At 45.8% G+C, this 22,140-nt stretch overlaps 1 protein-coding gene across 3 annotated transcripts in view; it reads right to left on the bottom strand.

Annotated features, from left to right (window-relative positions):
* The window catches only part of LOC145337184 (regulator of microtubule dynamics protein 3-like), a 52,793-nt gene extending 33,729 nt beyond the window's left edge, over nt 1–19,064 (bottom strand). For 2 of the 3 annotated variants that reach the window (XR_013885319.1, XM_080181984.1), the window contains exons 1-3: nt 18,537–19,064; nt 9,133–9,255; nt 6,041–6,290 (exon numbers count right to left, since the gene is read on the bottom strand). Coding sequence is in view for 2 of the 3 variants with exons in the window: in XM_080181984.1 (XP_080038110.1) it covers nt 6,041–6,290; nt 9,133–9,255; nt 18,537–18,979 (816 nt within the window). In the remaining variant the exon portion in view is untranslated. The remainder of the gene's footprint in view (nt 1–6,040; nt 6,291–9,132; nt 9,256–18,536) is intronic. The other variant, XM_080181986.1, reaches the window with a different exon arrangement.
* Nucleotides 19,065–22,140: the final 3,076 nt, after the last annotated feature.

The following is a 22,140-nucleotide window of genomic DNA, read 5'->3' as shown; positions in this document are numbered from 1 at the left end:
GGTTTGGGGGCTGGCCTGCAAATGGACAGGGAGCCTTGATTGGGCCGTGTGGCGAGCACTGTGGGGCTCCCAGGCTGGCCAGCGATTGAGCTGGCCAGCAAAGAGGGAGGATGACAGTTCAGGGCCACTGAGCATGCACAGGGGCCGTGAACTGTCAGCCTCCTGGGCAGGAATAGGCCTGGGCCTCCTGAAATCTAATGATAATCACGCTGGTGCACAGACTGGAAGATTCTCGTGTTAAACGTCCACTGAATTTACTCCAGTTTTTCTGTGAATTTGACACTTAGACTTTTTTTTGGGAGAATCCCTACTACACTTAACTGCCTAGTAAACATTATCGCTATACAGCCTTATCTTCAAATAAAGAACCAACAATTCCTCCAGCAATCCTCGATTGGTATGTTCACATTGAAGAATAGAAAAATGAAACATAGCATGCTCCTTACTTACAATTGTCTTCTTACACCAGAGCATATTTATAAACATATGCTACTCCCTACTTGGTAATCTCAGCTAAATTTAGAGCAATTTGCTGATGAACCAGTCCTTTTAAAAGTGCTTATTTGATTTGGTCTGAATTAACAAAATGACCAAGATTCAATGGGAGTTATTATGTGAACTTGGTGATATGGTGAAAGGCATTTTGTAGTGATGCAAAGACTCAGTTTTAAAGAAGTTCTTTTCTATAAGATAAGAACATAAGAACATAAGAAATAGGAGCAGGAGTAGGCCATCTAGCCCTTCGAGCCTGCCCCGCCATTCAATAAGATCATGGCTGATCTGTCGTGGCTCAGTTCCACTTTCCCGCCCTCTCCCCATAACCCTTAATCCCCTCTCTTATCAAGAACCCATCAACCCGCTTCTTAAAAATATTTAGCGAGGCAGCCTCCACCACTTCAACGGGCAGAGAATTCCAGAGATTCACCACCCTTTGAGTGAAGAAGTTCCTCCTCAACTCCGTTCTAAACCGCCTCCCCTTTATCTTGAGGCTGTGCCCCCTAGTCCTACTGTCTTTTTTGAGCGGGAAGAGTCTCTCCACCTCTATCCTATCCATCCCATTCATCATCTTATACGTCTCAATGAGATCTCCCCTCATTCTTCTAAACTCTAACGAGTACAAGCCTAGTTTATTCAGCCTCTCCTCATAGCTCAATCCCCTCAACTCCGGTATCAGCCTAGTAAACCTCCTCTGCACTCCCTCCAGGGCCAAAATATCCTTGCGCAGGTGCGGCGCCCAAAACTGCACACAGTACTCCAGCTGCGGCCTCACCAATGCCCTATACAGCTGCAGCAAGACCTCCCTACTTTTATATTCAATCCCCCTCGCTATGAAGGCCAGCATCCCATTCGCCTTCCTGACCGCCTGCTGCACCTGCAGGCTGGGTTTTTGCGACTCATGCACAAGGACCCCGAGGTCCCTCTGCACCGTCGCCTGCTGCAGTTTTTCGCCACGTAAGTAATAGTCCTTCCTACCATTCTTCCTACCAAAGTGGACCACCTCACACTTGCCAACATTAAATTCCATTTGCCATTTCCTGGCCCATTCGCCCAGCCTATCTAGATCCTTCTGCAGACTCTCCACACCCTCCGCACAATTTGCCTTTCCCCCAATCTTGGTGTCATCAGCAAATTTCGACACCCTGCACTCGGTTCCCTCCTCCAGATCATCTATATAAATGGTAAATAGCTGAGGCCCCAGCACCGACCCCTGGGGCACCCCACTAGTCACCAACCGCCAATCCGAATAGCACCCATTGACCCCCACTCTCTGCCTCCTATTTGACAACCAATCCTCTATCCACGCTAACACCCTACCCCCAACTCCATGTCCCCTGACCTTCTGCAATAACCTCTTGTGAGGTACCTTGTCAAACGCCTTCTGAAAATCCAGAAAGACCACATCCACCGGCTCTCCTCTATCCACTGCCCTAGACACATCCTCATAGAACTCCAGTAAATTTGTCAGACACGACTTCCCTTTAATGAAACCGTGTTGCGTCTGCCCTATCAAGCAATTCCCTTCAAGATGCCTCGCAATTTCCTCCTTAATGACGGATTCCAACAGTTTACCTACCACAGACGTTAAACTAACCGGCCTATAATTCCCCGCCTTTTGCCTGGCACCCTTCTTAAACAACGGCGTAACATTAGCCGTTTTCCAATCTTCCGGCACTTCCCCGGAATCCAGCGACGTCTGGAAAATAACCACCAAGGCATCCACTATAACCTCCGCCATTTCTTTCAGAACCCTCGGATGCATTCCAGCCGGTCCTGGGGACTTGTCCACAATCAGCCCCTCCAGTCTGTCGAGCACCACCTCTCTAGTAACAGTAATGTCATTAAGACCCTCCAGTCCTACCACCTTTCCATCGCTAACACCCGGCAAATTATTCACGTCCTCCTCCATGAAGACAGAAACAAAAAAGTTATTCAATACCTTAGCCATATCCCCATCCCCTACCACTAGCTCCCCTTTCTCATCCTCTAAAGGACCAACGTTCACCCTAGCCAGCCTCTTCCTTTTTATATATTTATAAAAACTCTTGCTATCCTTTTTTATATTAAGCGCTAGCCCAGCTTCATAGCTTCTCCTACCCTCCTTTATCAACTTCTTTGTCAATCTTTGTTGACATTTAAACCTTTCCCAATCCTCTTCTCGCCCACTGCTCTTAGCTACTCTAAATTCCTCCGCTTTTAATTTAACACTTTCCTTCACCTCCTTCGTTATCCACGGCTTATTACCTCTCCTCCTACTGTCCTTTTTGACCATCGGAATAAATTTCTGCTGAGCACCAAGAAAGATCTCCTTAAAGATCCTCCACTGCTCCTCAGCAGACCTACCTTCCAACGCGCTCCCCCAGTCCACATTCGCCAATTCTTCTCTCATCCTACCATACTCCCCTCTATTCAAACAAAGGACGCGTGTCCGGGAACCCACTTTCTCCTCCTCCATCTGCAACAGAAACTCCACCATGCAATGATCACTCTCTCCAAGAGGATCCTTCACCGCAAGGTCCCTAATTCTACCCGCCTCATTACATAGCACCAGATCCAAGATAGCTCGCTCCCTCGTCGGCTCCAACACACACTGTTCAAGGAAATTATCCCGGCAGCATTCCAAGAACTCCTCCTCGAGCCCACCTCGTCCAACATGGGTCAACCAATCAATATGCAGATTGAAATCTCCCATAACTACTGCCGTCCCATTCCTGCACGCCGCACTTATTTGCGCGTTAACAGCCCGCCCCACCTCCAGATCATTATTTGGGGGCCTATAGACGACACCCACCAGCGTCTTCCTCCCTTTGCTGTTCCTAATCTCCACCCACAACGATTCCACTTTCTGCTCTTTGGCTCCGATATCATCCCTTGCTACCACCTTGATACTATCCTTAATCAGCAGAGCTACGCCACCCCCTCTTTCCTCCTGCCTATCCTTCCTAAACACTTGATAGCCCTGTACATTCATCTCCCAGTCCCTGTCACCTTGCAGCCACGTCTCTGTAATGGCCACCAGATCGTATCCATTTGTGTCGATCTGTGCCACCAGCTCATCCACTTTATTCCGAATGCTTCGTGCATTCAGATAAAGCGCTTTCATCCCAGCCTTCACCTGGACCCTATTTGCCATAACGCCACCAATTGGGACATCCTCGGCCTCTTCCCTTACCTGTACCCTATCCTTAACTTTAGACCTCGTAGTGTCACCTACCCTCGCACCCTCCCCCCCCCTAATTAGTTTAAAGCCCTGTCTACAGTCCTCTTTACTCGATTCGCCAACACTCTGGTCCCAGCACGGTTCAGACCCACCCCATCCCGCCCGAACAAGTCCCACCTACCCCAATACTGGTGCCAATGCCCCATAAATTCGAACCCATTCCTCCCACACCAATCCCTGAGCCACCCATTCACTTCCTTTATCCTGTCAACCCTACGCCCGTCTGCACTCAGTTCAGGCAGTAGCCCAGAGACGACCACCTTGTCGGTTCTACTTTTTAATTCCATTCCCAGCTTTTCATACTCCCTCCCCAGATCCTCAGTCCGCACTTTGCCTACGTCGCCGGCACCCACATGTACTACAACGACCGGGTTCTCACCCTCCCACTCCAGATTCCTCTGCAGCCCAGCTGCGACATCCTGTACCCGAGCACCAGGCAGACAACACACCCTTCTGTGCACTTTGTCATTGTGACAAAGGACAGTGTCAATACCCTTCACCCCACTATCCCCAATCACTACTACGTTCCTTTTCCCCTTCTCTTTGCCTATGTCCTGCTGCATCACTGTACCGTGTGCAGTTTGCTCACCAACCTCACCTGCCTCGTCCTCTTCCAGACTGGAAGCAAGAACCTCAAACCTGTTATGCAGATTAAGAGGCTGAGGCCTCCGCTCCTCACCCCCCTTCCTCCTCCCAGCAGCCCCCTTTTGTCCCTGACCCTTAGATTTAGCCAGTCTAGCAGGGGTGGATGTCACTTGCACCCCATTGACAATGGCACCCTCTCTCCCCCTGATGAGCCTCAGTGTCTGTAGCTCAGAGGCCAGCTCATCCACCTTGAGCTGGAGCTCCTCCAGCAACCTGCACTTACTACAGACATGGTCACTGGGAAGGACCCTGGGGTCCACCAGTTCCCACATCATACAGAAACCACACATCACATGCCCCTCCATTATTCACTGTAATTTTTTATGGGGAAAAGAATTTTTTTCCTTGTTTCCTGCTGTAGTAGTTTTGAAAAAAAATTTTTTTCCTTGTTTTTTCAAACAAACTCACCTGGCCTTTTTTCCTCCAAGCCCTTTTTGATATTAAGCCCTATTAACTCACTCTGCTTCCCACTCACTCCGCTGCCCGCTCAGACGCTGCCTGCTGTCTACACCAGGCCTCCTTTTAAATCTGGCGCTGATTTAAAGCAGGCTGGTCCACAAATGCCTTTTAACCACTCCTTCAGAATTCTTAAAGCAGTAAATACAATAAATAAATGCTTTAAACAGTTCTACAAAGAGTAAAGTGCTTTAAACTTATTTTAAACAGGTTTTTAACAGGTAAAATCTTAGCTCTCTCTCTCTGCTTCAGCAAACAATGGAAGGCTTCACCGTGTGGCCCCTTGATAATTGTTCATTTACAGTTGCTATGCAAAGGACGAAGCAGGACTATAGTTATTTTCCATGTCCTGACCACTTGAAAAAGACATGAAGAACCTTACGTTCTTACATGGCCAACTCCAATCTGGACTGGCCAGGTACGGTGATGAGGCCATCAGGGAGAAAATGTCAGCCGGGGTGAAATTAAAATGCTGAAGTTGGAAAATAAATAACACTATCAGAAAATACATTCCTTCAGCAATTATTTTGCAAGTTGATGCATCAGTAATTATTGATTATTGGACATTTGATTTTTTTTCTGGATGTGGCCATAGGTGGGCATATTCTATCCATCACGTACATCCCCATAGCTAGAATTTCCTAGGATAGGTTGCTAGCTGGTTGCCAGTTTGGTCATCAAGTCCTAGGGTAGGATTCGGACCCACAGCTGTTGACTCAGAGACAGAGACACTACCCACTGCACCACTAGAACATGTTTCCATTTAATCCCCTTCCCTAATTGCCTTGGATAAGATGGTGGTGAGTCACCTTCTTCAGCACAATGAGTGGCTTGCTAAGAAAGTTCAGAGGTCCAGGCCAGATAAGAACAACAGATTTTATTCCTTAAAGGGCATTTGTGAACCAGATGAGTTTTTACAACAACCCGGTTACTTTGTAGTTACTATTACCAGCTTTTTATTTCAAATGTATTTAATTTAATTGAAATTTCCCAACATCCATGATTGTATTTGAACTCATATTTCAAAACATTAGTGCAAACCTCTGGATTACCATTTTAGCAACTTTACCACTGTGTGACTGCACAACTAAATTACAAGAATTGGGGTTAAAATGGTAATTCTAAAGACATTTATCCACCGTTTCATGTAAGTTTTCTACATTATTGCAAGTTAGTCTGCTTCAGTTATAATTGTGCAACAAAGATTTGCATTAATTTTACCTTATTTTTATTGTCTAAAAGGACTTTGAATCCTTGTTCCTGTTCCTCTTTGCTTCCACCATGTAACCTGTCAACTTCTTCCAGTAGGGCACTCATTTCACTCTGATCTACTTCTGATGATAGCAAGCATTGCAAAGCCTCAGTCTCTGAGTCTCTTTCCAGCGCAGGGGAGAAATCGAGAATCTGCACCAAATTGCTGTCCTCTTCCTCATCCTTCTCCACGTCAGTGTCAGTAAGTGCTGAGGCATAACTGGAAATAAATGTACAGCATCTTATAAATTTCAGTGGTGTTGCCTGAAGGTCAGTGATGAATGTCTTTTTTCATGTACGAGGTGGCAATGGAGCTGGAAGATAGACTTTAGAAACTTGGAAACACAAATGGAACCATTTAGAAGCCAACACAATGGTTGATGGAAAAATTCAATGGGAAATGTTGATACGAAAACGTGATCAAAACTTTAAACAATAGGAATCAACATATTTAGATGGGACTCGAGGTGATCAGACAATGTTTGGCTCTTGGGTTCTACTTATCAACACGAGCTGAACACAGAAATGTTTTTCTGATTAGAGCGAAGCATGTATACACTGAAGTCGTCCAGGAAATGACATTAGAACGTTGCTTTTGTTGACCTGGAATCATAGAAACCCTACAGTACAGAAAGAGGCCATTTGGCCCATCGAGTCTGCACCAAACACAATCCCACCCAGGCCCTACCCCCATATCACTACATATTTACCCACTAATCCATCTAACGTATGCATCTCAGGACACTAAAGGCAATTTTTTAGCATGGTTAATCAACCGAACCTGCACATCTTTCGACTGTAGGAGGAAACCGGAGCAGCTGGAGGAAACCCACGCAGACACGAGGAGAATGTGCAAACTCTATACAGACAGTGACTCAAGTCAGGAATCAAACCCAGGTCCCTGGAGTTGTGAAGCAGCAGTACTAACCACTGTGCCACCGTGCCGCCCCACGGTTAGAGTTGGTGTAGACAGCACCAATTTCAAAGTTTATGGATTCTAGCAGTCTACAACAGAATGTAGACAGGCTGAGATGGGCAGATATGTGACAGTCACAGTACCATATGGAGAAGTGTGACGTACTTTGGGTGGAACAACATGGAGGGGAAGTACAAGTTAATTGATAAATGTGTGTGTGTGTGCCGAAGGATTTAAAAATGCACATTAACAAAGAGGGGCAAGGCGATGGGGGGGGAAGACTGTGGGGTATTGGTTTTGTAAATTAGAGCATTCAGGAAGTCAAATCATTGATCCAATTGGAGCGCTCTGGGGGTGCAGGATAACCTCCCAGAGCAGTGGGAGTTTGGGCCTCCTGCACAATGGTGCCCCTAGAGCTTGGCAGCCAGCTTCCCCTGCAAGCTGAGGCTCTGTTTCTGCCCTTCCATAAGATTGTGACTCGCAGTCCATCAGAATAACTGCTGCGACTCTCTCCTGTTTTTGGGCGCATTGAATCTTTTCTCCGCAGCCTTTATTTCCATATCGAGTTAAGATCTGGAATCCACTATCTGAAAGGATCAAGAAAAAGCAGATTTCCACAGAAATTTCAAATGTCAGTTAGAAAAGTGCCTGAATAGATCTAATTTGCAAGATTTTGGGGAAAGAACTGGGACATGGGGCTAAATTGGGACAGCATGTTGGCACAGTAGTTAGCACTGCTGCTCCACAGATCAAGGAACCCGGTCTGTGTGGAGTCTGCACATTCTCCCAGTGCCTGAGTGGGTTTCCTTCAGGTGCTCTGGTTTCCTCCCACAGTCCAAAGATGTGCAGGCTAGGCGTATTGGTCATACTAAATTGCCTCTTAGTGTCCCATGATGTGTAGATTAGAGCAGTTAGTGGGGTTAATATGTGACATTATAGGGATAGGGCCTGGGAGGGTGCAGACTTAATGGGCCGAATGGCCTCCATCTGCACTGCAAGGACTCTAAGATTCTGAATCTGATCAGCTATTTGAAAAACTGAAAATCAGTTCATAAAAACATTATCATTTATCAATAGGAATGACTTTAACTATAAGGATAGTGAATAAATTGTCAGACTGTGTAATAGCACATTGCCGAAGAGACTCATAGGATAGGAATCTATTCAGCCCAATCAAAGCCCATCCAGCTCATTCAAAGAGCAAGTCAGTTAGCCCCACTCCCTAACATTTTCTTACACCCATGTATTCTTCCCTCTACAATTATTTATCCATTTCCCTTTTGAAGGTGACTATTGAATCTGTATCCACCACACAATGAAGCAATCCATTCCAAATCCTAACCACTTTTTGCAGTGAAAAGCTTCTCCTTGCATCGCTTCTGGTTCCCTTGCTTTGAATCCGTGCCCTGAAGTTATTGACTCTTCAGCCACTGGAAAATATTTCTCCTTATTTACTATATCCAAACCCCTCGTGCGCTGGCTCAATTATTATGAGCTGGGGCAATGCTACAAGTAATCTCAACACTGTACAATGGAGAGGAAACCTCTAAGAAGGGTCCTGTTCTCTAGTGTTATTGAGTAATTGCTGTTGAAAAGTGCATGAGGAAGATTAGAAAAGGTGCAGCATCAGCCTCTACAGCATAATGACCATCAGTATCTGGCTCACAATGAAGAATGACCACTTGCTCACAGCACCGTAGGGTTGCGGAGAGGTCGCCTCATGACAACTCAGTTCCCCAAGGATAGTATGATGGATAATTGGAAGTGGTTTCAGATAAATAGAATAGAAAACTTCCAAGCATCAAATTACTCTGACATACACTTATACGCTGAACATGGTGAACAGCTGACAAGTAGTAGTACACAAGACATGATAAATAATGGCATGCAATCACTTCAGTTTCTTGGAAGTATCTTATTCCTAGTAGATTTTTAAATCTATGACTCATTATCTGCTCAGCATTGCTTGGTGACTCTTTAGCTTCTGCAGAACAATTCTTCAATTAAAAAAGTATCAAATAAGAAATCTTATTTGAGCATTGTACAGGTTTCTTGACAATAGTCCCTTTACACATTTTGCCTGATAAAAGTGGTTGGGGAAAAGGGCAGAATAACATTATGATAACATAAAGTTCAATTTTATTACCCAGCTGTTGGCTGATATTGAAGAAATGGAGACTCAGCATTGAGCCCAGTCCTGCCATCTGTGAATGATTCAGCTGCAAAAGCAAGCATGGAACAGCCTAATGGTGCCGGGATTTCTATTTGTCTGTGGGTTGCAAAGGAAACACAAGTTCTTACTTTCAAACCTTACATAAGGCCAATTGCATTTAATACTCTGGGAATAAAAATACCTTACCATCAGGCTCCTTCTCACAATATGAAAGACAAAGAATTATCATTATCTGCTGGATTTAAAAGCAAATTACTGCTGATGCTGGAGATCTGAAATAAAGACAAAGTGCTGGAGTCATACTGGAATCAAAAAGTTAACTGTTTATCTTCAAGGCTGCAGTCTTTAATTTTTATTTCAGATCTCCTGGACATTGTCGCTGACCAGCTGAAAGCTTTATATTGGTGCTGTCCTGTCTTGTGTGGTTCTGAAATACTGATTTATTCTTGCTAGAGTTCTTTTCTTACACATCCGATCACAGTGGTTAGCACTGCTGCCTCTCAGCGCCAGGGACCCTGGTTCAATTCCAGCCTAGGGTCACTGTCTTTGTGGAGTTTGCACATTCTCCCCATGTCTGTGTGGGTTTCCTCCAGGTGCTCCTGTTTCCTCCCACAATCCAAAGATGTGTGGGTCAGGTTGACTGGCCATGCTAAATTGTCCCTCAGTGTCCCAAGATGTGTAGGTTAGTGGAATTTTGAGGTAAATATGTGGGGTTACACGGATAGAGCCTGGGTAAGATGTTCTTTCAGAGCAATTATATGCATATATACCTACCTATATGTATATACGATGCCGGCATTAGACTTGGGGTGGGCGCAGTAAAAAATCTCACAACACTAGGTTAAATTCCAATAGCATTATCTGGAATCATGAGCTTTCGGAGAGCTGCTCCTTCACCCGATGAAGCTCATGATTCCAGATAAACTGTTGGACTTCAACCTGGCGTTGTGAGAATTCTATAAGAATATACATTCCTTAAGTAGCCAAATACTTAAATATATGTATGTACATATGAGATTACATACACATTGATGCTTAAATACATCTACACATATATCTACACAAGTGCACATAGAAACATGTGCACATATCCAAGAAACCTGCAAACCCATACACAGGTACAGTAAATTGTAGGTACAGGTATACATAGAGGCATGTGGGCACACACAGATGTGTTAGCATATGCAGGTGTATGCGTGTTGAGACCATTAAGTGGACATTTAAAAAAGTATCAAATTCTGCCCAATGTTTCAGGTTTGTGACCTTTAATCAGAACTGGGAAAAGTTCAAAATGTAAAGGGATTTGAGCAAGGAAGCATGGGGAACAGGTCAGGTGGTGGTTGGGAAAAGGGCATAAAGGGAGATCTGTGATCAGATAGAAGGCAAGAGAGATTAAATAGAATACATAGAATGCAGAGGAGGCCATTTGGCCCATCAGGTCTGCACTGACTCTCCGATAAAGCTTCCCATCCTGTCTCCCTCCTCCACCCTATGTTTGTGCATTTAGCATGGCTAATCTGTCTAACCGACATCTTTAAACAGAGGAGGACACCAGAGTACTCAGAGGAAACCCAAGCAGACATGAAGAGAACATGCAAACTCTAGTCACCCAAACTTGGGTCCTTGAAGCTGAGAGATTGCAGTGCTAACTGCAAGTTGTCAAATAGGAGGCAGAGAATGGGGGTTAATGGGTGCTATTCGGATTGGTGGTTGGTGACTAGTGGAGTGCCCCAGGGGTCGGTGCTGGGGCCTCAGCTATTTACCATTTATATAGATGATCTGGAGGAGGGAACCGAGTGTATGGTGTCGAAATTTGCTGATGACACCAAGATTGGTGGAACGGCAAATTGCGCGGAGGGTGTGGAGAGTCTGCAGAAGGATCTAGATAGGCTGGGCGAATGGGCCAGGAAATGGCAAATGGAATTTAATGTTGGCAAGTGCGAGGTGGTCCACTTTGGTAGGAATAATGGTAGGAAGGACTATTTCTTACGTGGCGAAAAACTGCAGCAGGCGACGGTGCAGAGGGACCTCGGGGTCCTTGTGCATGAGTCGCAAAAACCCAGCCTGCAGGTGCAGCAGGTGCTCAGGAAGGCTAATGGGATGCTGGCCTTCATAGCGAGGGGGATTGAATATAAAAGTAGGGAGGTCTTGCTGCGGCTGTATAGGGCATTGATGAGGCCGCAGCTGGAGTAGTGTGTGCAGTTTTGGTCGCCGCACTTACGCAAGGATATTTTGGCCTTGGAGGGAGTGCAGAGGTTTACTAGGCTGATACCGGAGTTGAGGGGGTTGAGCTATGAGGAGAGGCTGAATAAATTAGGCTTGTACTCATTAGAGTTTAGAAGAATGAGGGGAGATCTCATTGAGACGTATAAGATGATGAATGGGATGGATAGGATAGAGGTGGAGAGACTCTTCCCGCTCAGAAACGACAGTAGGACTAGGGGGCACAGCCTCAAGATAAAGGGGGGGCGGTTTAGAACGGAGTTGAGGAGGAACTTCTTCACTCAAAGGGTGGTGAATCTCTGGAATTCTCTGCCCATTGAGGTGGTGGAGGCTGCCTCGCTAAATATTTTTAAGACGCGGGTTGATGGGTTTTTGATAAGCGAGGGGATTAAGGGTTATGGGGAGAGGGCGGGAATGTGGAACTGAGCCACGACAGATCAACCATGATCTTATTGAATGGCGGGGCAGGCTCGAAGGGCTAGATGGCCTACTCCTGCTCCTATTTCTTATGTTCTAACCATTGTGCTGCTACAGATGAAATGATTCAAGGCAAAAGGGAGTGGTAATGGGGTAAGAGTCAGAAAGTGTGTTGAGAGGCATTGTGGATGGCAGGATCCTAAATAGCTGTCATCTGTATTTAAAGAAAAGCAAAGAGCGAAAAATGGCTGCCTATGGTGAAAAGGAGATGCCCACAGAACTGGAAACTCTTAATGTCGTAAGAGGTCTGACAACACCAGGTTTAAGTCCAACCGATTTATTTGATAGTAAACTCACAAGCTTTCGAGGTTTCCCTCTTCGTCAGGTGAATTGTGAATTGTGAACCTCGAAACCTTGTGAGTTTACTATCAAATAAATTGGTTGGACTTAAACCTGGTGTTGTCAGACCTCTTACTGTGTTTACCCCAGTCCAATGCCGGCATCTCCACATCATAACTCTTAATGTGACAGAGAGTTCAGAAGATTCAGATATGCCTCCATTTATCTTGACTTTTTTCTTCCCTAGTCTATTTTTACCTACATCTAAGGATAGCCTATCAACTAATACTCACTATAAATCCCCCAACTCCCAGTTACCTTGTCGACTACTCCTCACACCTATTTCCTGTAGGCACTCTGTTGCTAGTTCCTCAATTGGAGACGCCCCAACCTACCCCACCGTCCCTAAACATCATGGGCCTTCCATCATGTCTGCTTCATTTCTGCTCTCATCACTACCAACCCAGACAATAAGGTTTGCCCTGTCCTAAAATTCCCATCTGCCTTTGTATTCAATGGATCAGCCTCCACCTTTCCCATCATGTCAAGTGTGATGCCATTAAATACATCTCCCCACTCCCCTATATTTTTAGCATTCTAAAGTGACTGTTTCCTCTGTCATATTTTGTTCCAATCTTTAGTCATTCCCAACATCTCCTCTCTTTTTCCTACCTTTCCGTGCAAGTGCAGGAGATGCAATACGTGCCTTTTACCTCCTCCCTTTTCATAATCCAAGGTCCCAAATACTCCTTCCAGATGAGACAGTGATTTGCTTACATTTCTCTCAACTTAGCACACCAAATTTGCTTCTCACAATGAGGCGTGCTCTGAATTGGGAAGGCCAAACATAGACTAGACGACCACTTTACAGGACATTTCCTTTTGGTCCACAAATTCAACCAAGTTTCCTCTCATTTTAATTCTCCACTTTGCTCCCACTCAGACCTTTTTGTCCTCAGCCTCCTGAGGCATTCCAGTGAAGTTCAACACAAAGTTAAGGAGCAGCATTTCATCTTTCGATTGAGCTCTTTACAGCCACCTGGAATTGACATTGCATTCAATTATTTTAGATCATAACTTCTGACTTTTCATAGACTTAAGAGTATCTAGATGTATGGAGACATAAATCACTCCATTCTCTCCTACCACAGCCAATGTTCTTATGTCGCACCAGCTTCTTTTGACCAACCAGAGATCTCTACCCATAGTCTGCTGCTAGTTCATGTTGGGTCACCCAGTACATGAACTGTTGGGCGGGCTGTGATGACAGATGTCAAGTGACATGGAAAAGCCAATTGAGTCGTCTTTATAAATGGATGAAACTGGAGGCAGTTCTGAGTGTTTTCTTAGGTAAAAATAGGGTAAAAACAGGTTGAATAAATTAAGCTAATTGTTGGCAGAAAAAAAAGTGAGCTGAACAACGGACTACCTTTAAAGATGATGCATTTCAGGCACAGTCAAGATATAGTCCTGCATAAGGGAAAGATAGGGCAAACAAAACTAGAGCTTGCTGGATAACAAAAGATGTAGCAATTAAGACAAAGAAAAAAAAGTGTGCTCCTGACAGATGTCAGAAGGAACAGGCTGAATATAGGTTTATTGAAAAAGCAAATAAGAGAAGCAGCAAGGGAGTACTGGCAGCCAACCTAAGTCCCAAAGTTTTCTACAGGCATATAAATGGTAAACGGATGGTAAAAATAGAGCTGATTAGGGACCAAAAACAGGATTTATACAGGAGGCAGAGGACATAGTTGGAGTATTAAATGAATACTTTGCATCTGTCTTTTTCAAGGAAGATGCTACACTAGTCATAGTTAAAGAGGAGGAAATTTTAGTCACTAGAAGGGGTTAAAATTGATAAAAAGGGGTGGTATTGGATAGGATATCTATAAAGCTGATAGGGAACAGGATTGGGTAAGATGCATCTAAGAATGCTGAAGGAAGTAGTGAGAAAATTGCAATGCCACAGACCATAATTTTTCAGTTTTTCTTAAGACCCCAGGGTGGTGCCAGAGGACTGGCAAATTGTAAACATTACATCCTTGTTCAGAAAAGCCTATAAAGATAAGGCCAACAATGTCAGAGCAGTCAGTTTAACTTAGGTGGTGAGGAAACCTTCAGAAACAAAATTTAGGGCAAAGCTAATAGCCACATTAACAAATTAAAGAAAGCCAGCCTGGATTTCTTAAGGGAAAATTGCATTTAACTAACATGAAGTTTTCTGAACAGGTAACGGAGAAGTTGATGAGGGCAATGTAGTTGATGTAATGTACATGGACATAGGGGTGTCAGTCATGGCACAGTTGGTAGTATGCTCATAGCTGAGTCAGAAAGTCATGGTTTCAAATCCTAAGTCAGAAAACTATGCTAGGAATTTCCTCCCACAGTCTGAGCAACGTGCTGGTTAGATGCATCAGCTATGCTAAATTCACCCTCAGCGTACCCAAACAGGAACCGGAATTAAGATTTTCACAGTAACTTCATTGCCGTATTAATGTAAGCCTACTTGAGACACTAATAAAGGGTATTTAAAGGAATCTTAAACTCAATTTAAACTCCTGGCACTTGCAAATTCAAATGGATTCATCAAGGGAAAATCATGTTTAAGCTGGAGTTTTTTGAAGAGGTAACAGAGAAGATTGATAAGGGCGACACCAATGATTTGGTGCGTAAAAATTTTCAAATCAGCACCACACAACAGATTTATAAACAAGATTCTAGCTCATGGAATAAAAGGAAAAGTAGGCACTTAGATAAGAAATTGACCGAGTGCCAAAAAACAGAGTAGTGATAAAGGGTTGTTTTCAGGTTTAAAGAAGGTCTGTTCTAGTGGAATTCCCTGGGGAGGGGAGGGGGTTGGTGAGTGTGAGGATCTTTGCTCTGACATATATTAGTAATCGAGACTATGGTGCGCAGGGCACGATTTCAACATCTGCAGATGCTATGAAGATTGGAAACATCGTCAACTGTGATGAGAATAATAATGAACTTCAAAAGGACATAGACGTATTGGTGGATTGGGCAGACAAGTGCAGGTTCCAAGTTTCATACAAGAGAGTGGTGAGCACATTGGACAATAGAACCTGAGTTCTTTATACTTTTCCAAATCTTTCTCATGGTTGGAAACCGTTTTGCCTATTTTTACATTGAGCTCTTTGAGTATGGCTCCCTGCAGCAAAATGGAACTGCCCAAATAGGTGAAGTCCTCCACCATGTCAAGTTTGATTGGTGTAAACATCTATTGTTTGTTGGAGATTACTTGCAATCTTTTTTTTTTGTTTTCTTGATGTTTACGGCGAGTCCCCACTCTCAGCCCGATTGATGATTGAATACTAATAGGGCAGCAATATCAACCAAACCAAATCTGTAAGTTGACCATCACAGATCCATTTCAATCAAAATTATCCTTGGTTGATTTCCTTTTACCCGTGTCCTTTTTACGATCAGAACTCCCAGCCACCTGACGAATGGACAAGCTGTCTCAAAAGCTTGCGGCTTTTGCTACAAATAAACCTGTTTGGACTTTAAACTGGTGTTGTGGGATTTCTTTCTGTAACAACTAAAAGGGCAGACAGCATATGGCCTTGCCTGACAAAAGCATGGAACTAATCACTATAACCATCCTCTGTCCCAAACCAGCACCTGGAACTCATAGATCTTCACAATTGCTGTAACCTTTTGTGGTTAGCATGGCTGCCTCACAACACCAAGGACCTGGGTTCGATTCCCGGCTTGGATCACTGTCTGTGTGGCGTTTGCACATTCTCCCCGTGTCTGCGTGGGTTTCCTTCCACAGTCCGAAACCTGATTAAGTGCATTGGCCGTGCTAAATTCTCCCTCAGGTGGAGTGTGGCAACTAAGGAATTTTCTTGCTGATGATATCTCTTCAGTGTTTTTGATTGAGTCTTCTGTCTCTTCACCTTAAGCTTTTCTATTACCAAATAATGATCACTAAATATGTCTGATCCTTTATAAGATGTGGATGCCTTTGCTGGAAGAGTGAGGAGCCAATCTTGAACCACTGACCCATTTTGCTTATATTTTTCTTTGCAGATCTGCTTTACTTTATTTCCTATTCTCAGCTGTTCAGACCTTGCTGGTCACACCTTCTCTAGGCACATCTTTTACTTAGTTCCTTGTTCCATTACCACACCCTTTGATCTTCCACCAGGAAGCTTTTGTCGTTTAACTTCTCAACTAGATCTCAGACCTTCCCTTCTTGTCTTTTTTCCCCACCCTCCATTTCACTTGCTCCATGCCCATTATATTTCTAATACTTCCCATTTTTTAAACTTGCTCTTGGGCTGCAGCTCACTGTCAAGGTTGGCATTTACTGTCCACCCCATTAGCCCTTGTGAAGACAGTTAGTGAACCACCTTATTGAACCACGGGAATCCATATTTTGTTATGGAGCGATTTGATCCAAAATCCAAGTTCTGACAAAAGGCCACAGACCTGAAGGAATAACAGAGTTCCCCTCTGCGCAGATACTACCAGTCCTGCTATTTCACACACCTGTACATATCTGAATGGAAGTAACAGGATCATTAGAGACCTGAGGGGTGTGGTCAACCCAGAAATTGCAAGTCAAGCCAGGGTCAGACAAAAGTCCCATGCTCAGGATTATGAGCCACAATTCTCAACCAACAAATTTTCAATGGTGATAGGGGAAGGGCTCAAACCTTAAGGGAAAATGGCTGTTTGACAGGTGGAAGGAGGATCCTTTCCATGAGGACTCGTGTGCCTAAGGGATACACATGAGGAAAGCACCTCGCATATTCCTTTCCCCTAGTCACGTTCCTCTTGGTTGCTCCTAACCTGATGAGCAACGTGTGGGAAGGGGGATGGTGGCAAAATGAGGGGAGGACCCATCCTTGGGTGGATCGCTACCACATCATATTGAGAGCAACCAAAAAGAGGAAAATGTGGGAGAGGAGAAATGCTGGGTAGCCACACATCATGTGGAGCAGTGGAGGTCGGCGGGGTGTCTAAGATTAGAATTACAATGCAGGTTTTTTTAAAATTCATTTCTGGGACATGGGCGTCACTGGCTGCCCAGCATATTGCCCATCCCTAGTTGCCCCTGGAGACCAGTTAAGAGTCAATCACATTCCTGTAGCTCTGGAGTCACATGTAGGCCAGACCAGGTAAGGATAGCAGATTCCCTTCCCTAAAAGACATTATGAACCAGATGGATTTTTCCAACAACGGTTTCACGGTCATCAGTAGATTCTTGATTCCAGAATTTTTTTACTTAATTCAAATTCCACCAGCTGCCATGGCAGGATTCGAACCCAAGTCCCCAGAACGTTAGCTGAGTTTCTGGATGGTCTAGTAGTAACGCCACTAGGCCATTACCTCCTCTCATGGAGGAGATGGGGCCATATAGTGAATAAGGTGGATGCTGGGAGGCAGCAAAGGGTCCCTACAGCCCTCATCCTATCCTGAAGCCCCAAGACAGAGTGGATAAGGTGGATGTTGAGAGGGAGCAGAGGGATGTCCACACGGTCCTCATCCTCTCCTGCAACTCCAAGACACAGTGAATAAGGTGGATGTTGGGAGGCAGCAGAGGGATGTCCACATAGCCCTCATCCTCCTGTAGAGCCCCAAGACACACAGAGAACATAAGAAATAGGAGCAGGAGTAGGCCATCTGGCCCTTCGAGCCTGCCCCGCCATTCAATAAGATCATGGCTGATCTGTCGTGGCTCAGTTCCACTTTCCCGCCCTCTCCCCATAACCCTTAATCCCCTCTCTTATCAAAAACCCATCAACCCGCTTCTTAAAAATATTTAGCGAGGCAGCCTCCACCACTTCAACGGGCAGAGAATTCCAGAGATTCACCACCCTTTGAGTGAAGAAGTTCCTCCTCAACTCCGTTCTAAACCGCCCCCCCTTTATCTTGAGGCTGTGCCCCCTAGTCCTACTGTCTCTTTTGAGCGGGAAGAGTCTCTCCACCTCTATCCTATCCATCCCATTCATCATCTTATACGTCTCACTGAGATCTCCCCTCATTCTTCTAAACTCTAACGAGTACAAGCCTAGTTTATTCAGCCTCTCCTCATAGCTCAGCCCCCTCAACTCCGGTATCAGCCTAGTAAACCTCCTCTGCACTCCCTCCAAGGCCAAAATATCCTTGCGCAGGTGCGGCGCCCAAAACTGCACACAGTACTCCAGCTGCGGCCTCACCAATGCCCTATACAGCCGCAGCAAGACCTCCCTACTTTTATATTCAATCCCCCTCGCTATGAAGGCCGATGTTGGGAGGCAGCAGCAAGGATGTCCACATAGCCCTTATCCTCCCCTGGAGCCCCAAGACACACAGTGAATAAGGTGGATGTTGGGAGGGATGTCCCCTTAGCCTCCCCCAGCCCTCCTGCAGCAACATCTGTAACTGACCCCGCCTCACTCTCGCTGTCTGAGGCTTTGCCCGCGTTCGCTGTGAAGTAGATGGAGACGGACTCGGTGGAGTCGTCGCTGTCCCTCTTGGCCTCGTATCGCCTCTTCTTCTTGCGGGAGCTCTTGGGTTTCCTCACGCCGCTCTGCCTCTCCACAATGGACTGGATGCACTCCTTGAGGGAGGACACCTCGTTCTTCAGGCCGTCAAGGCAGCTCTGGATGGAGTCCAGGTGCCAGCGTATCTCCAGCTGCTCGTCGGTGGGCCCGTTGGCCGGTGAGGCCTGGGCCTGGGCCTGGTGACCCCCCTCCCGGCCCAGGCCCTCCAGCACCAGGCGGCTCTTGTGACTTCTCCAGATGCAGTAGATGCCCAGGAAGCCCGAGGCCACGCCGGCCGCGGCCCCCGCCACCAGGCTCAGGGCCTTGAGCCTCTCCTGATTCAACATTGACCCGAGGAGGGGGGAATGGGGGTGTCAGTCATGCCATTGTCCCCCTCACACACACAGCCCCCGCCCGGCGGCCGGAATCCAGTGAGCGCCCCTCCCCCCGCCTCGGACACCGGCCCTGTTGCTAGGGACGCGCGAGCGGAGAGGGGGGCGGGGCGAGGGCCGAACCAAGTGAGCCACGCCCCTGTCGCCATGGCAACGATATAGCGCAGGCCAGCGGAAGACCGGGGGCGGGGAGGTCACGTGACCACCTCCATGTGACACACGGCTCACGCCACGCCCGCAGTCCCGCGCCACGCCCTCACCCGTCGCCGTGGCAACGCCAGAAGGGCGGTGCGCGAGCGGGCCAGGTGGGGATATGGACAACCTGAGGGATAGAGAGATGTACCTGTGCTGACTGACTGTGCAACTTATTCTAATTATTTTCAAGGTAAATACAAAGGCCCTCAACATCATGTACGTTTTTAAACTACAGTTCATTAACACTATGTAATCGTGAGAACATTGGAGCAGGAGTAGGCCATTCGGCCCCTCGAGCCTGTTCTGCCATTCAGTGAGGTCGTGGCTGATCTTTTTGTGGACTTATCTCCATTTACCTGCCTGGTCTCTGTAACCCTTCATTCTTTACTATTCAAAAATCTGTCTATCCTGGCCTTAAAAATGAGGTAGCCTCAACTGTTTCACTGGGCAGGGAATTCCACAAATTCACAACCCTTTGTGTGAAGAAGTTCCTCTTCAACTCAGTCCTAAATCTGCTCCCCCTTTGACGCCATGCCCCCTAGTTCTAGTTTCACCCGCCAGTGGAAACAATTTCCCTGCTTCTATCTTATCTATTTCCTTCATAATTTTATATGTTTCTATAAGATCTCCCCTCATTCTCCTGAGTTCCAATGAGCATAATCCCAGTCTACTTGGTGTCTCCTCAAAAGCCTCTCAATTCTGGAATGAAACTAGTGAATCTCCTCTGCGTCCAGTGCCAGTATATTCTTTCTCAAGTAAGGAGACCAAAACTGTACACTCCTGTTGCTCCAGGAGTGGCCTCACCATCACTTTATACAACTGCAACATAACTCTCTTTTCTTACATTTCATCCTTACATCTGCCTTCTCAACTACCTGCTGCACCTGCAAAGTAACCCTCTGCGATTCATGCACAAGGACATCCAGGTCCCTCTGCACAGCAATCTTTTACCATTTAAATAATAGTCCATCTTGCCAGCATTCCCACTAACATGGACAACCTCACATCTACCAACATCATACTCATCTTAGTGTCATCTATGAACTCTGACACACTACACTTGGTTCCCAATGCCAAATCATCAATGTAAATTGTAAACAATTGTGGTCCCAACACTAACCCCTGAGGCACACCACTAGTCACTGATTGCCAACCTTTACTTAAGTTTATTAGTCACCAGTAGACTTACATTAACACTGCAATGAAGTTGCAGTGAAAATCTCCTAATTGCCACACTCCAGCACCTGTTCAGGTACACTGAAGGAGAATTTAGCATGGCCAGTACACCTAACCAGCACGTCTTTTGGGTTGTGGGAGGAAACTGGAGCACCCGGAAGAAACCCTTGCAGGCACAGGGAGAACATGTAGACACCCCTCCCAGACCCAAGCTGGGAATCAAACCTGAATCTCTGCTGCTGTGAGGCAGCGGTGCTAACCATGCTGCCCAGCTTTTACCTCAGAAAAATATGTTTTTAATATTCAGCCTCCCCAACATTGAAGTCCTAAAATTTATGGAAAAGTGAACTAGTGTTCAAATTTCGTCATGGCAACTTGGTGCAATATGATCCTGTCCCGGGAAGGGAGTGATCATAAAGCTGCCAGATTGTTTGGAGTATCTCGATTGGGTTCGTTAATGCACTTCAGGGAAAGGAACATATCACTTGCAGCAAGACAGATGCAATCCAGGCTTAGGTTTTAATACCTGTAGCAGAAGCCTGACTCAGTTGCAGAAACGATAACTCTCAGCGCGAATAAACGCAGGCAATATTTGAAGTTGAGTAAATCCACCTGCTGTGAATAAATTAAGAAAATGAGTGAATCTTGCTTGACTTGGCTGGCATGCTGACACAGTGGTTAGCATTGCTGCCTCATAGCCTCAGGGACCTGCGTTCGATTCCTGGCTTGGGTCACTGTCTATGTGGAGTTTGCACATTCTCCCCATGTCTGCATGAGTTTCCTCCCACACTCCAAAGATGTGTGGGTTAGGTGGATTGGCTATGCTAAATTACCCCTTAGTGCCAGGGGGACTAGCAGGGTAAATACATTGAGTTATGGGGATTGGAGCTGGATGGGATTGTTGCAGGTGCAGACTCGATGGACTAAATGGCCTCCTTTTGCACTGAAGGGATTCTACGATTTATCCTTATGATTTTTTTCAGGCTTAATTGCTCCAAGTCATGCTGATTTTCTGAGCTTGATTCTGGGAGGTACACCTGGGTAAAGGATTGTTTCCTGTTGGGCTTGCTGTGTGCTAGGGCAGCTTTTAAAAAAGGCGTCTGCATCATCAAATTGCTGAGTTGATGGCAGGGCGAGAGAATCAGAGGCTGCTTGCCAGTGATATGACGTGGAAACTGTAATGATCTCAATGAGGCCCATGAAGTGGAACTCTTGGAGTATGATGTCCCTAATTGAGGTAATGATTGCCTGCACGTCAGAGAGTCTCACCGGTGTATATAATGAGGAATGTCAGGGTGACTGACACTCCGGATTCTGATTTTGTAACTGAAGCAAAGCTTATTTATTCGTGTCACAAGTAGGCTTACATTAACGCTGCAATGAAGTTACTGTGAAATCCCCTAGCCACCACATTCCTGTTCAGGTACACAGTGAGTATTTAGCACGGCCAATCCACCTAATGTGCATATCTTTTGGAGGAAACCGGAGCACCCGGAGGGAGAATGTGCAAACTTCACGCAGACAGTGACCCAAGCTGGGAATCAAACCCAGGTCCGTGACGCTGTGAAGCAGCAGTGCTAACCACTGTGCCACCCCTAAGGAGTGGAGATAAATTTGTAAATAAAGGGAATCTAGTGAAGAAACACCAGCCTCTGAGGAGTTATTTCCAAAGCCCTGCCTGCCTTTTTATTCAAAGTTGCACACTACAAGGTGGGAAAAGCCACCACTATTGCCTTTGGTCAATT

The sequence above is a fragment of the Carcharhinus amblyrhynchos genome, unplaced genomic scaffold (genome assembly GCF_965287045.1).
Source record: "Carcharhinus amblyrhynchos unplaced genomic scaffold, sCarAmb.v2.hapA scaffold_44, whole genome shotgun sequence".
NCBI lineage: Eukaryota > Metazoa > Chordata > Chondrichthyes > Carcharhiniformes > Carcharhinidae > Carcharhinus > Carcharhinus amblyrhynchos.
Note: the sequence above shows the minus strand (reverse complement) of the source record. Positions and strands in the feature narration are given on the sequence as shown.